Here is a 16,368-nt window from a genome sequence, read left to right as displayed (position 1 = left end):
TAATCTAACATCAGTTTTTTTTTGTGTTTTTTATTGTACAGCTAAATGCTTCTTTAAAAAATAGCCCTTAATGGATATCCAACGGCTGAGCTCAAAATCAGAAACATTCAGATTTTAAGGTTAGCACATTAACCATTTGGCTACCCAGTATACGTTACTACTGTAATTGTAACTGAAACCAGACCAATACTAATGTAATACCAGAGTCAACAAAATAAAAGCATATTGGGAAAAATATTTTATTAATTATCAAGATAGCCTAAACTTTGAAATAATAAACAGAAACAATTAGTTTTGATCAGGTGGTATAGAAATACCAGCACGTCGAATAAGTCTTACTCTTAGTTCGTACAGAAAAAGTCTGGCAATGAATGTGTTTTAATAGTCAACATAAATATGGAATGACACCTTTTGTTTGGCCCAACCCAGTTGTAACACACCTCTTCAGATATGTTTTAATAACTTTGAAACTGCTTTATTAAAGAAAACAAAACCCAATAAAGTAGGTCAAATTTTATCTGACCCTGATATTATTGCCTACCAAAACTCAAAATTTAAATGAAATATATACAGGGGAAAAGTAACAAATCAAAATAATTTAAATGTACAGAATTTATATTGATTTCTGTATGGAAATAGGAGAAGAAATGTTTAAAATAAGCTAAAAACACGGGTAAAAAAATACTGAACCAATTTTTGTTTAATTTTCATCTGTGCAATAAATTTTAATGGGTATATTATTCATCATTGTTATGCCTATCTATGCGGTCAAATCAAAATTAGAGAAAATGGGAAATTTTTTTTATAACAGGTTACGTACCTTGATGTCTACAATTCCTCAGTCGAACTTCCGTTGACTAGTTTTGACTACTAAGTAGTCATTTTCAAAACGGAACGTTAAAATATTCCATTCATTGAATGTAGTCAAATTTTCTTATATACATTAAACACACATACATAACACGGTAGACATTTAACATAATTGGCCGGCAGGCTTTCCGTTATGAAAATGACTACTTAGTAGTCAAAACTAGTGAACGGAAGTTCGACTGAGGAATTGTGGACGTCAAGGTACGTAACCTGTTATAATTGATTACCAATTCCGGAAGACTTCAACAGAAAATACATTTTTTATAACTTCCTAGGTGAGATAAAATTTAGTTTTACATGAAGGTAAATGTTAAGGAATATTAAATAATTGCATTGTGAATGTATTAATCATAAAACTTAGTGGCAAACCAAACCTTCATTCTATTCTTCAGTAATAAAGCATTTAAAGAGAGAAAAATTCAAAAAAATCTGTTTCTTTTTAACAAAATTTTAAATGTGTATTGTATTATATTTTTGTACAGCCAATTAATGTAAAACTAACATTTAAATACTATTTTCAATTAATTGGTAATTTTGGTTACTGCCTACACAAACACAAAGATAATTCACAAAATTAGCAGTGTAAATAATGTAAACATCAAATATTAATTTGGACTAGACCTACATAAGAAACTGAATTAATTATTGAAATCGATCAAGCAAACATGAGCACAAAGTAATTTAAAACCGTAGATAATATTTAATCTTGAACTGTGCTAAGCTTTTTAATCAAGCACACACCATATTGGCTTTATTATGGTCAATGTCAGGCGATAGGCACACATCATGAAGCTTGGTAAAAACAAACATGCATCAGATAAGCTATCAGCTCAATAAAAGTGGCTAATGAACTGTGGTGTAGACTATTCAAAACTTAAGATTATCAAGATTAATTTTAAAACAATTGCTGTGGCCAAACAAATATTTTATTTGATTAAAATTAATAGATTGGTCATAATTATTTAACATTAAAACTGACTAGGTGTTTGTTTTTGTTTAAAATAGCAGCAATCTATGTAGGCTAGTATTTTGTGACTATAAAAATTCACTTTGTTTTCATTAAAAAATACAAAGATTATGTGTGAATGCCGCTACATGTAATAATGGTGTGATGCATTACCAAACTTGCTTAAAAATTGCCAAAAAATGCTTTAGCCAAAGGAATGCCTGCATTTAAGCTACTACTGCATGATTAAAATAAATTATGTTAGTTATTTTATTTAACTAGATAAGTTAATTACCAAAAAAAAACGCACTTGCCTCACCTCACCTTAATTACGGTAACTAAACTACAAGACAAATGTGACTGCTCTAACAAACATGTGTAGCATTTTTGTGGAGAACAATTTAAACTTCAAGGGTGTGTGCTTAAAATAACGTTTGGCAAAAAAATGTTTATATAAATCATTGGATTTTCTTTTTTATACTGTTACAATGGTCATATAGGCCTAGGCCACTGTTGTGGCTAGTTTACATAGCCAGCTTTCGAGACTTGTTGACAAGCTAAAATATTTTTGAAACACATAAAATACTGTAGGTACACTCGCCTATCAGTTGGTTTAAGGTAGGGAGTAATTAAGAAACAAATTTGAAAAAAAAAAACTACACAATACTCATTGACTGTCAAAATAATAATTGTGTAGGCCTACCAACTACAAGAAAGCTGATTGAAACAGATGAAATAGGCAACTTTGTAATACAAAGGTGGTGAAATCATTCTGTACTAGTGTACATGTTGCTCGAATTTGAGCAATTTTAAAGCATTAATGGAGTTATTACAAAACTAATAACAGTCATTTAAGTTCCTATGGGTTTAAAGGGTCAACTCAAGGATTATGTAACTAATGGAAATACTCACGATGTACATAACAGTTCGATATAATCAATATTTCTTGTGAATATTGATATAGAATAGGCAGAGCCCAAGAGACATTAAAAAAAAATTAAGGTCAGTTTACAAGTCTACGCAATACGTCCTTTCCAATGAGATGTGAATGGTCAACATCGGTTAAGAAATGGTGGAGGAGTTCAAAGGACAAATTTCATGTTGGCGTATTATAGTTATATATATATATATACCCTATAGTCTCATTAGTTACAGAAAATATGTCAACATTTTACTCTTAAAGCTTCATAAAGAGTTGGTAAAGCTACTAATTAGGTAGTAAAATAGTTTCAGCAATACCAGTTTTAATTTACGACCGAGCCCAGTATTGAAGAGACCGTTTCACCTCTCTTGAGTGAATGGTAAACAACGTGAGTGGTTCACGTTGGTCACAATGGCACTTGACAATAAGTGTTACCAACAAGGGACAGCCTTACCAGACATGCTACGAGATTTCTGAAAGGTTGATCATTGACTTTGAATACTGCTCATACTACTCGTTTCGTTTCCAAAGTTTGAAGCCTGGTTTCATATGTTTTATATTCGGTTACGTTTGAGTGTGACTGTGGATTAGGTGTTAATAATTTATAATGGGTGGATTTTACTACTTGTGCCAAAAGGCAAACAATAGTTCACAACTAGATTGTTGTATTTCTTTATACTTGTTAAAAAAGTACAAGAAATAAGCAATATAACATAGCTCCCTCATTAGATAAATTTAACATTAAATTTTCACCGGATGATAAATAAAAATCTATATAAGAGTAGGTTTGATACTGAACCAAGTTGTCAATTTGTCAGTAAACCAAAATAGTTTACTAATGAAATGGTAAATAAGAAGAGGGTTTGCTTGCATCCTAGTTAACAGCCAGTAAAGCTTGAAATACCATAATAATTCAAATACTGTACTAAGTGTAGCCATTGCTCTAAATGTAGGTTAGTAGGGACATTTCATTATACCTATATGTGAATTTGAAAATAGGTGATGGTAAAAAGGTGTTCCTAATAATTTTACATAGTTTCAAATATTGGAGCCAGAATATTTGAGAATAAACTTTCAATTAAGCTATTTAATTGATAAATACAAAACCACAAACTTGTGTATTACATGCTTTAAACAGTAGTAATTAGCCTTAAGATGAAAATGGTTATGATTTAATTTTACAAATAACTGCATTGAAAGTAAACAGGATATACGGTATTAATGGTTGAATTTTACTACGAAAAATTAAATACAGTCCTGGAGATGGTAAGTTTTGTTTGATACCTGATCAGAAATTTAAGACTGGATAAAACTAGACATATTTTTTGCAAAACTACCTTAACAAAAAAGTCAATATTTACAATTTCTTTCAGATTTTATTAGATCTTTACGAAGAATACAAATTAGTAGAAAAACTGAAATGCAACAATTTTTACTTCTTAAAAATTCAATTTTCAAAAACCACTTTAGAATAATTTTCACAATTTCCCCCAAAAAATAGAGAAACAACAATCATAAAGCTTCAAATTGACTGGGACAAACTCAATTATTAAACAATGGAAGTCAGCCTTGATTATGACGAATGAGTAAAAGGAATCGATGATTGGTACGGTTTATCAATAATGTAGCCCGGGCACTCCCAGGCCATCTGGGGAATAGCATGACTGATGCAATCAACTGATAACAGCGGCCCAGTCACGACACTGGCCGAGTTAAACATTCAACAAGTCATACCTGCTCTGATTCATACCTCTGACGTAGAAATTACTGTTTATTTTCAAACTCATAAAGTAAAAATAGCACGTTTGTTTTCCTATACTTTTCTGCATGAAATGAGTTTAATTTTCTTTACTACCTGAGAGTATTTTTAACAATTAAACCATCAGCATTAGTTAGTGAAGAAGTTTTCACGAGTATTGAGTGGTTATGCACTTAAAAAGTTGCCGGTTTGATTCTGAGCAAAAACAAAAACTTTTATTGTTTGATACTGGACCCAGCAGTCTATGATCATTGTTTGAATAAATAGTCTTGGTCAAAGAACACATTATTTCAATAAAGAAAAACATCTCATCACCTTCCCTGTAGCAGCAAACTAAGTACCACCCACTCATTAAAACTGATGTTAATTAAATTTGGGGTATAAATCTGACATTTTAAGGGAATATTTCGTGGAAATCTAGCCAGGTAAATGGAAATTCGCTTAGTCTGCAAGTTTGCTGCTGGCAGGCGTATAATTAATGTTGAGTAAATATTCAACATAGATATAGATTAAGTAGATAATAGATAATAATTAATAGATTAAGTTTTTTTTTCTATTTCACTAAATACGTAGTAGGCTACACCAATAGGTAAAATTATTTACATAGACCTAGACTATTAAAAATATTTTTTTAATTACCAAAACCAAACAATATCCAAACATTAGGCTATTTAAAACGTGTAAAAAACTTGTGCTTTAAATATGATTGTGTAAAAGTGGTGATTTTGCCTTAAATAATCAATCATCTCTAAATTAGCAACATGATCAGAATACTGTAACAATTCTTTTATTTACTTTTGTTGCTATTTCACAGCCAACTTGGCAGCTCATTAAACCCTTTGTAGAAATTCGTTGAGGTACTTTTCAATATTTTTTTTTCTTAAAAAATATCCATGAACATTGAAACAAAACCTTGTATACAAAATTTCATGACATAAGTTACCAAAAATAAATATCGATAAGAATTGCTCATTTAAGGTAAGTTATTAACGTCCATGATAATGTGACAAACAAACCATTCAACATAGTCACTCTCCCATTCCAAAGAGCAACAACTGGCAATGCAAATTTCCTAGCGTTTATCAAACAGAGTTCCAACATCAGTCAATACAGATGACACGTGTCAAGGCTAAAAATATGCTTTTCTAAAGTTAGCGGATTGAGACGCATGAATAGTGAACTGACATTAACTGACATTGTAGTTTAGGAAACAAACCCACAACATTGGAGCACACAAGTCTGATCAAATCTTACGAAGTAAATCTGATGAAACGACTTATTCTGAGCTATAGCAACTGTTATGACCCATCACCTATGTCAGAAACAAAAAATAAGGTAGAAAATAGAGTTTTAGACACTGTGCTGGCTCACACAACTCCATTAGTTTTTAGTAAAAAAAATATGACCAGCTGATCCATATAAATTGGATATCTTCCTCTGTACTCTATCCAATAGTCAATGATGCACAAGAGGCTAGTAACTTTTTGTTCCTTAAGTCAACAGGAAATATAGCCTAATTTTCCTTTTGCAATCTTGCTTAGTTGTACTATCTTGGTTAGGTTTATCAACTTTGCTACTGATACAACAAGTTTTGAGCGAGTTATTAGGAATATTGTTAGTTGAAAAAAAATGTTTCTTACACACAGGTCTTGTTAGTAAATCAAATTTTGATTCATAAGAATACACATGTTTAGGAATATTTTTGAGATAAAAACCCCTATTTTAGGCTATTATTCGTTAAATATATTGAAACAGTAGGCCTAGGCCTTATAACTTTAGGTACGTCATTTTTTATAGTTTGTCAAATCTAAAAACGTACGGTAGGATATATTTTATTAGCTTACAAAATGTAGGCTAACTTATTTAAAATTTGATTAGTCTGTAGTTTTTTAACTTTATCTTTTTGTAATTTAAAATGCAGGCTATTGAAGTGTACAAACGTTTTAACAAATTAATATTCAAATGTGTAAGATTTGAAATGGTATCACTGAATACAAGGCCTGGTCTATTTAGTTATCAAAGTTAAATATTATTTTCAAATTCATTTTTAAATCACTAGACTCAAAATAATGGAATAATGGAATAAGTTACTCGAGACACAGAATATCAAATATTAATACAAGTCGGTTTAAATTTTTTACGCCCAAGAATTTTTACATAGGTCACACCTACCCAATAAATTGTTACAATTCAATAACGTTAAGTTATACTATTCAACTCTCTCCATACATTTTTACTACCGTAGGCTATTATAATTTTTCAAATAAAACTAGGCCTACTTTGATTGTGATTTTTCTTTCATTTTGAGTTTGTTAGAACTAGGATAAACATTTTGACTTGAGATAAAATGGTTGAATTAGACAACTATTTTATTTTAAAATAATTAAATCCACAATTTTTTAATTGTAGACCTAGGCCTACTTTAAATAAGTTTAGTAAGTATGTTTGTATTAAAACTGCAAAAAAGTGACACTGAGTGTAAACTAACCATTGCGTTTCACCAAACAATTGTTATGACTTACTAAAAATGGTGTTTTCGGTTACAATGTGTAAACATTGCATTGTTTAGTGGATTGAATTACACTGATGTATGTGATACCATTGAAATTAACAAATTAAAATAAGTAGGTAGCCTACATTTTGATGAACTTTCTGAAATTCACAAGGACAATTTTCAGGTAGGGATTCATTCGTTAAAGAGATTTTATACAAATATGTGAGTGAAAGTAATGTTAGCTTTAAATTGAAAAGTGAAAGTTACAGTTGTTGGGTGATTTGAGACATTGTGTGAGGTCATGTTTAATCTACTGTGGTCTTATTCAATCAATTCAGAAAATAAGCCCTTATCTAGAATTCTAAGCCACCATTCTAATTTAAATACAATGCTCAAAGAACCAAAAGATCAATGAGTGGATTCGGAAAACCAATATCAACTAGGTAACTAGTACAAATGACACAGTTTACTAACCTGACATAAACTCTCACAGTCGTGTTGTTGATTCTTTTGTCACTCGCATGTCGTCTTCTATCCTCAAACAAATCCTTGATGGCGGTCACACCGAGCACAAACGTCACTGGTATAATCGCAATCTCTTTACCGAACGCGTTGATTGAGGGGAACCAATTTAACAGCACTATAAATATAAAATATAAATTCGCCACACGGTGGAATTGTTCTAGCAAGTTTTTTGGAAGAAACGACAAAAGGGTATATTTTGTAGTCCTTATCCGGTTGTCCGGGCGGTTTCCGTTCGGGTGCAGTTTCATCGGGGTGTTGGGAGGGACGAGGTGGTTGGGTACGACTGTCCTCGTCCGTGGCTCATCTCCCTCAGGCAGTCGACTGCAGGGCAGCAGTGAGTACAGCATTTGCTGCCACTTGGGTGGTGGCGCGTTGTTCCGCAGAGTGTAGATGCTCTCGGACCGTGAGGCCTGGCGCGAGTGTCCCTTCCTGGTGGTAGCGCCAGGCAGATCCTCCGTGTCCCTGTGGCCCGGCGGGAGGATAAAGTCAGTCTTGGAGCCGACTCGGCTATGGCCCTTTATGAAACCGGAATCAGTGTCGATCATGCCCTGAAATTTCATAAATTTATGTTAGTTTTAAATTTAGTTTGAATTATAACTTGTTGTTTGGACAGGAAAGTATTCAAACATCAAAAATGTTTCTGACATGAAAACTGAAAACAAGCTCAAACACTTTCCTCTAAAAACTGTCTAGATGTTCATATTTAATTTGGTTGATCTATAATCATTGATTAGGCTAGTTCTTAAATCTGGTTGTTACTAAGATGTATTAACTTATTGTGACACACGTGTCATTATAATTTAATAATTTAAGAAGTTTGTCTATTATGGAGACTTATTATTTAGAGAACCTATGGAAAAATATCAACTCTTATTAATTTACACCAACAGTATTATTTCATGTCGAAAGAAACATCATAATGTGGGTATATATTAAAAATTTTCAGAAGTTTAATTTCAGTTTTAAAGATTTTTTTACCAGAAAGCAAAATTTGGTTGCATATGCTACTGGTTCTTTTAGTTTTTGACACTATTTCATGATGGTTGAGCTCTTTGGTAGGCCTACAATTATTCATGACGAAGATCATTTTCCAATAAGATGACTTGTGTTTAGCAAATTTTATTTTGATTTAGACTATTTCTTTCTACGCAAAACATATTTTTATCAAAGTAACAATTAGTTGTTTTTAACATTTGATAAGTAAGAAAAATCCAAACAAAATTGAAAATATGTCTCTAAATACACCACTTTACTCAACTTATTTTTTATTCTTGCATCCTAAAGAGGCACAGCAGCACTATAGGCCTACCTGGGAGAACGCGCGTTGGTGGCCGCGCTGTTTCAAGGCGGAGGGTCGTGCAGCAGGCGACAGTGTTGCACCCACTCCACCATGACTGGCACTTCGCGAGTGACCGCGTGACCGCAGTGACGTGTCGCCTAACGCCGCGCGAGGGTACAGCGGCTCCACCGCCTCTAGACTCATCTGGCCTCGAACACTCATCCTGCATCCTCAATATCTGCAAACACACATTTATTTTATCTAAAATAAATATTTAAAATGCAAAAATAGTTTATTGACTAGGAAAGAAGGTTATTGAGGTTTCAAGTGTTTTGTGGAGTGTGCTTAAAGTTGACTATTTTTCAAACTTTATTAAATAGCCTAAGATTTTTTTAATAAATTTCAAAGATGAAAAATAGGTCAAATGTTATCTTGGAAGTTCCTAGATTTACAGCTACAGGTTTTTTTGCTACACAATTCTGCTTTCTCCATCAAGTCGAACCCTGCCTGGAGATGGCACACCGTTTAAAATCGGCTTGTACACAAGTATCAGTAACTATCCAAATCCTATATCTAGGCAACTTATTCAGGATTATGAGTAATTTTAACGAGCCTTTTTGACTTTCATGTCCCTATTTCGTTTTCTGTAATTTCTATCTTTATGACTTACACACAATAACCCGTTAGTTTTTCTTACATTGTTTCTATATACAGTAATTATATCTTGTGTTCATAAGTGTGATAGGAGGAGCTTTCATGGCCAAGTGAAAACTCCAGCTGAAAATATTCGGAGCAAAGAGTTTGCTGACTACGTTGCTCAACCATGATTAGTCACACGACAACAATCAGCACAGTCATGACTAAGGAATTTCTACTCTTAGGTCATGTAGAAATTACTACACAGAACACTTTTCAGTTTTGTTATTTTTTGTTTGGACTGGTAATGCTTCATTCATATTCTTTACTAATAATGGTTTAAATGCCTGATTTACACAATCCAATTGTGTTCACAACTAGTTTCGGTTATCTAAGAGATCATCATCAGGTGAATACCTACAAGAATGCTTACTTCATAGAAAGGTTGTCATGATTAAAAGTTTTTGACACATACACATAATACAAATGAAGGTTGTCATGATTAAAAGTTTTTGATACATACACATAATACAAATGAAGGATGTCATGATTAAAAGTTTTTGACACATACACATAATACAAATAAAGGTTGTCATGATAAAAAGTTTTTAAAAGTCATGTCAAAAACTTTTAATCGTGACAACCTTCATACATAAAAACATACACAACCACATACACAAACAAATAGTGCGCACACACATACGGCCGATAAAATAAAATTGTAAACACAACGAGCAGACCAGTGTTATTAATGCAAAAGTTGAGTCTAGGCTGTTTGATACACAAATGGTCAGGTATCACTTGCATTTCCTTATCACTCGTCGGTTCCATTGTCTCTGGTCCTCCCCTCACCTCTCCAGTATTTATATTGCGGTGTTGTAGATGATGTTTGAATTAAAATCTATATATATAAAAGGCACAGCCCTCACTGACTCAATGACTGACTGACTGACTGACTGACTGACTCACTCACTCATCACTAATTATCTTACTTCCCATTTACCTAGGAGGCTGAAATTTGGGACACTGATTCTTTAGGCATTAAATAGGAAAACTAAGCTGTTTTTATTCTGATCGGACTCTCGGGCTCCGCCCCAGTGGCTCTGGAGTTTTCCATGTTAACCTTTTGAGTATTCCTATTTAAATGGAATTAATGAATCTTAACAGCTGTTTCAATTAAACAAGTTGGTTCTGTTCTATGATGTTCAACAGCATTAAAGTTACAATGATTGCCAACAGGGTGCAGCACTATTATTTCTTTTACATTTATGACAACAGCTAATTTGCAACCAAAAGGTGAGTGAGTGTAGCGAACAAACTTCAACCTGGAGGCGAGTTAGCGTAGTGAACGAGCTAACCTGAAGGCAAGTGAGCGCAGCGAACGAGCTCCAACCTAAAAGTGAGTGAGCGTAGCGAATGAACTTCAACCAGGACGTGATTGAGCCATGCGAACGAGCTCATCTTGAAAATTAGGAAGTTAAACGGGGCAAAGCCCGCGGGTATGGCTAGTAAAGTATATTCTAAACTAAATATATAAAAAAATATAATATATAAAATATGTAATGAAGTAATATTCTTTACTGAACAAGTTGCTACTGATAAGTATCTTTATTTATACAAAAACTTATTATTTACATTTCCTATCATTTTTCATCAAAAAGCAAAATTCAAAGAGCAAAGAGCAAAAAAAAAAACACACAAAATAGACATGGATTGCTATTAAAAACAATGAATTTATCCATGACACAGCTATGTGTTTACAGTACCTACTTAAGAGAAGTTAGTGTAAACTTTAAAAGTGTTATTAGACGTTTAGGCTACAACAATAAGTAACCCTATAAACAATTAAAGGAAAACATGAATAGTTAAAGACTGTAAAAATAGCCTAGCTGATAGTGTTAAAACTAATTAAAAACACAGTGTGTCCTTCGGCTCTATGATGTATGTTTAGCAGTTATAGCTGTTGTTATCAACAATGACATGTACAGATATGAGTAGCTTTATGGCTAACTAGAAAGCATTCATATGCATTTAGTTAAGTCGTGCGCAAAGAAAACAATAGGCCTACTACTAGAAACAGTGGAAACCCATGAAGGCATACATTAAACATTTGTAACAGGTCTACGTCAAAAACAATATGAAATACCCCCGCCACAGCAAACCTGCTGACTAAGCAAATTTCTGTTTGTCTGAATTGATTTTCAATTAAATAACATTAGGTTTAACAAGTACCTAGGTTTTCTGCTACAAGGAAACTAATAAAGTGGGTTTTTTTTATAAAATATTAATAGCTTAGTATAAAATAAATTGCCATGTATGATCAAAATATATCCATAAACAAGCAAACTTACAACACAATATTCTCCACAAGAATAACATGGAAATTTTAAATTTACAATTTTTTTAATTTTCTCCTTCACCAATGACCATACAAATCACGTTGATATACTATGTTATTTGTTTTTTAAGCTCCTTAAAAAGGTTTAGAGAGAAATTGGACAAATTTTGTGTTTTGAGCGTCAAAAATGAGAAATACCAATTTATATCCTATAAAATCCTCTGTAAAACCCCGTACCCATGGACCGATCATGATGGTTCACGAACTCATTCAAGCTTATCTTTTCTTACACCTTTAAACTAAATTTTATCAAAATCAGACAAAAATCACTCAAGTTATCATGCTCACAGACGTGTATATATATATAATTTTTGTGTTTAACGATATATGTGACGACATATCTGACGATATATGTGTTTAATATATATACATATATAAATAACCCCGCCACAGCAAACCTGCAGACTTAGGGAATTTCCATTTGCCTGATTGGATTTACACTGAAATATCTCCTTAAAAATATCACAATTATTCCCTATTTAAATAAAATTAGATTAACAAATACTTAGGTTTGCTGCAAAAGGGAGAGTAAAAAGTGTTATTTGTTGTTAAATTTTAACACTGTAGTTTAGTAAGAAATGAATTTGCATTTTCTAAATTTGATCAAAATATGTTCATAAACAAAAGCAAACTACAATTGTTGACTTCATAAGAATAACATTGGAATTAGGTCTATTTTAAATTTAGAATTTTTTTGGAATTTTCTGTTTTTTGGAACTATTAGGCGCATAACAACGGTTCAATACACTAATTTATTTTTTTTAAGCTCTACAAAATGGTTTGAAAAGAAAATTTGTGTTTTTAGGGTAAAAAATGGGAAAAACCTATTTGATACCCCATACAACCCCCCTTAAACCCCTGTTCCCATAGTCCGATCATGCTGGTTTGCGAACTCATTCAAGTTTATCACGCCTTATACCTTTAAACCAAATTTCATCAAAATCGTACCGTCACTCAAGTTATTGCGTTCACGGAGATAATATATATAGGTATATATATATCTATATATCTCTCTCTCTCTCTATATATATATATATAAATATTTCTACAATAACATATAGGCTACCTACAAAAATTTTAACGAATGGTGTTTCTGGTCTCTGAGGACATCAAAATGATAAATTAAATCGGTCCCGGGCCTAGGTATTACCGTGCCACATACTACTAGAGACTACTTCCCTGTTACTAGTAGTCCCCAGGGACTACTACTTGCCAGCTACTTCCTATAGGGAAATTCGCTAAAAAGACTGCCTCAGTTTACAAGCGAACCAGTCACCTTCTGATTGTTAGACAAGCACTGTAACCACCCAACCAAGTATAAAATACAGTAAGTTTGATAATGTTTATGGACCAACAATTATGTGAAAGACAATTACTTCAGCTAGCAGTTCAATGGCCAATGATAATTTGGTGACATGATATGGGTCAATGTGCATTTTGGGTGATGTGAAACCATATGAGAACATAAAAACCACAGAGAACGTAATGCACACATAAAAAATGCAGTAAGATTTGGTGACTATGTTAAAGTCAAAGTCGTTTATTAAGCTAGATTGACAAATAACTTGTGTTTGCATTCAAGTCTCAACTAGAATTTCATTTCTTTAAAATTAAATTAAAAATTAAATAAGCATAATACAGTTATTTTACTTGATTTATGACACACCACATTTTACTGTTCAACAAAACTACCAGCAAAATCACGGACGCTGTAGCAGACCATGTCTTTTAAGATTAAATTTTTTACAAAACTTTCTAAATTTTCCTAAGTCCTAATTGGCTTTCAGTAGCAGAGGGAGATAGTTAAAAAGTTTTACTACATTGAAGTGAAAGTTTTTTTTTTAAGAATGTGGTGGAATGCCATGGTACTGTCGCGAAAAGGATAGCAAAGGAAGCTTGAATAAACATATGATGTAAGGTTTTACCTAATGAATGATAGGGTTTCTAAAATTTAAATGGATGGGAAAGTGAGAACCAACTTTATGTGATTTGAAGACTTCTTTGCAGGATTTGCGACGATGAAGAGATTAAATAAGTTAATTCGGAGAGCACTTTCCTGAAGTTTGAAAATGAACTGAGTCCTTTGATTTTCACACCCTCAGACAGGTAGGCCTACACTGTACAGCATAGGTAAGATAAGGGTAGGCAAGTCAAGAGCTCTCAGATGAAACCGCATGTTTTTAAGAGTGCGGAGCATGAAGATCCCTACAGATATTTTATTCAAAACGTAATCAATATGCTTGTGAATTTGAGGTTCTCGTCAAGAATTTAACCATTCTCTACAGCCCTACAAAACGTACGGTAGATAGCCTAGTATTGAACCAAAAATTATGTTATAAGTCCTATCAGAAAATTCATTTACTTGCTGCTCATTGTAGTATCAATGGATTTTATAGAGTAACTTATATTATTTTAAGTACATGTTAAAGACAAATAACATACTTGGGTCCGGTTTTTTATTTTTTTTTATAGGACTTTTGTGTGTATATTTTGTGAATCAGATCTTCATTTTAATTTTTTTTAAGTATTACCTAAGGTATTACCATTGACTATGTTACCTGTTAGGCTGGATCATTTTAATCAAGGCACCAAAGCCTAGATTGAGATTTATGCAAACAACTTGTATTAACTTGTACATATTACAACTGCACAACTTGTATTGACGCCCTTTCAATCTCAAAGATTATTCTAGGCCTAGGTAGGCTAGTTTTAAGTCATCTGAGTAGAATTAAATTAACTTAAGTTATTCAGTCAGCATAGGCTACTAACATTACTAAGCAATCATGGCATTAGCCTACAACTTCCAGTAAGTCTGTTTTTATACATCATATGAACAAAATTCACTAAACAAACGTTCACATAAAATAATTACCTAACTAAAATTAAATAAGTTTAGTTGAGTGGACACTTAACCACAAAGGATTACCTGACGGGAAAAGGTTAAACGTCATCCAGTCAGTATATTATTTATTTGCAGACTCGCACTAGCCACAGTTCACAGCACAGTCCAGTCACTCCAGTCAGGCCAGGAGGCAGATGACAGACAGACAGAATCCTACAGTCGGATAGTGCTGGGTTCACAACAGACCAACCGTATGATTCGGTTGTGTGTCGAAGAATATCGAACATGTTGTAAGTCGTATCTGTAATCGCATTGCATCGCATCGCACTCGCACAGGCTAACATTAGGATTGGATTGGAGTGCTGTCGTCGTGTCGTCTGCCGCTCAATTGCAAATGTGAAATAATTGATTGAGGTTACTCAGGTTATGTTTTTATCTATGTTGAGGAATTTCAATAAACTTAGTTTATTTAGTTATTCCCAATTTTAAGTGAGTTTGAAAACGCTTTGCCCTATTAGAGTCAAACTATTAATAGCTTAACTGAATCAGCAAAATAAAAATATCAAATCAATTGCGCAAACTATGATGTCTTTTAGAAAACCAATTTAGGCCTTTTACTTATGGTTTCTGAAGTTCAAATATAAAAAACCAAATATTATTACTCCAGAATTATTATTCTAGGTTCCAATTATTGTTTGGGGAGGAGGGGGATTTATTTACATACAATTCCCCCATTGATAATTATATTAGGATGTAGCCTATTTAAGTTAATACAAATAAAATTAAAAGTATGCTGGTCATTTAAAAGAATGAAACTGACACAATAAGTTAAGATAGGTAAGTCATATAGTATGTTGGAAACAGAGCATATTTTAAGGGATTTCCACTGGGCAACAGAGGTGCCGGACTTACCGGGTGTTTATGTGATACCTGGGGTCGGAGGGTTCCCCCGGAAATTTTTGCTTAGCTTAAATTAAAGTGAAAAGAACACATATTTCTACGCATCTTCTAATGAATTTTTCGATTATACTTATTCGCTTGTAAATAGTCCATATAATCTCACTTAATTATGTACCGGAATCCTAGAATGTCATAACAGGCCAAGGCTCCCTTCACAACCTCTTGGGCCAAAATCATAGCTCAATAGCCTACTCTAAAATATTTACATATTTTTTTTTTTATTCGTATACATTTCAAATGTGAATTATTAAAAAAAATATGCTGGCACCACCCATAGTCACTGGCCGACAAAATCTCAGCACTGTGTCACCCATTTAACATGTTATTTTATATGCCCTGTGTTGGAATGTAAAATAAAATAAGGCCCTAAATAAAAGCTTGCTTCAGCCTGAAACTTAAGTGTGTTGGTTAGGTAAAATTTTAAAATTTAACAAATTTTACCTTCAAATTAACTCATAGAACACATCTTTTTAACAGGCCCTCTGGTGAGTGGTGAAAAAACAGTAACACTTTACTCTTTGCATGCATCTTTACTAATCAAATTCATTCAATACTTACCTAATAGAAATAATTATTTTAATAAGTCTGGTTAAGTTAGTTATTTTTTTCTGTATACAAATGTTACAGCTTTATTTGTTTTAATCTACTTATGGATTGTAGGCTACTGTAACTTAAAATTGACTAAAATACAGCCACAATTTTAACTAGAAATGTTGGCATTCATTCTTATAATCCCA

At 32.8% G+C, this 16,368-nt stretch overlaps 1 protein-coding gene across 3 annotated transcripts in view; it reads right to left on the bottom strand.

Annotated features, from left to right (window-relative positions):
• LOC128988441 (phospholipid-transporting ATPase VD) overlaps nt 1-14,866 on the bottom strand; it is a 55,948-nt gene extending 41,082 nt beyond the window's left edge. Inside the window, exons 1-3 of one of the 3 annotated variants that reach the window (XM_054409723.1) lie at nt 14,756-14,866; nt 8,826-9,033; nt 7,466-8,064 (exon numbers count right to left, since the gene is read on the bottom strand). In XM_054409723.1, coding sequence (XP_054265698.1) covers nt 7,466-8,064; nt 8,826-9,017 — 791 coding nt within the window. In that variant the 5' untranslated portion in view covers nt 9,018-9,033; nt 14,756-14,866. The other 2 variants (XM_054409724.1, XM_054409722.1) reach the window with 2 other exon arrangements.
• Nucleotides 14,867-16,368: the final 1,502 nt, after the last annotated feature.

This window comes from Macrosteles quadrilineatus, unplaced genomic scaffold, assembly GCF_028750875.1.
Source record: "Macrosteles quadrilineatus isolate MER2022 unplaced genomic scaffold, UCM_ALF_1.0 Scaffold_3__2_contigs__length_128488019, whole genome shotgun sequence".
NCBI lineage: Eukaryota > Metazoa > Arthropoda > Insecta > Hemiptera > Cicadellidae > Macrosteles > Macrosteles quadrilineatus.
Note: the sequence above shows the minus strand (reverse complement) of the source record. Positions and strands in the feature narration are given on the sequence as shown.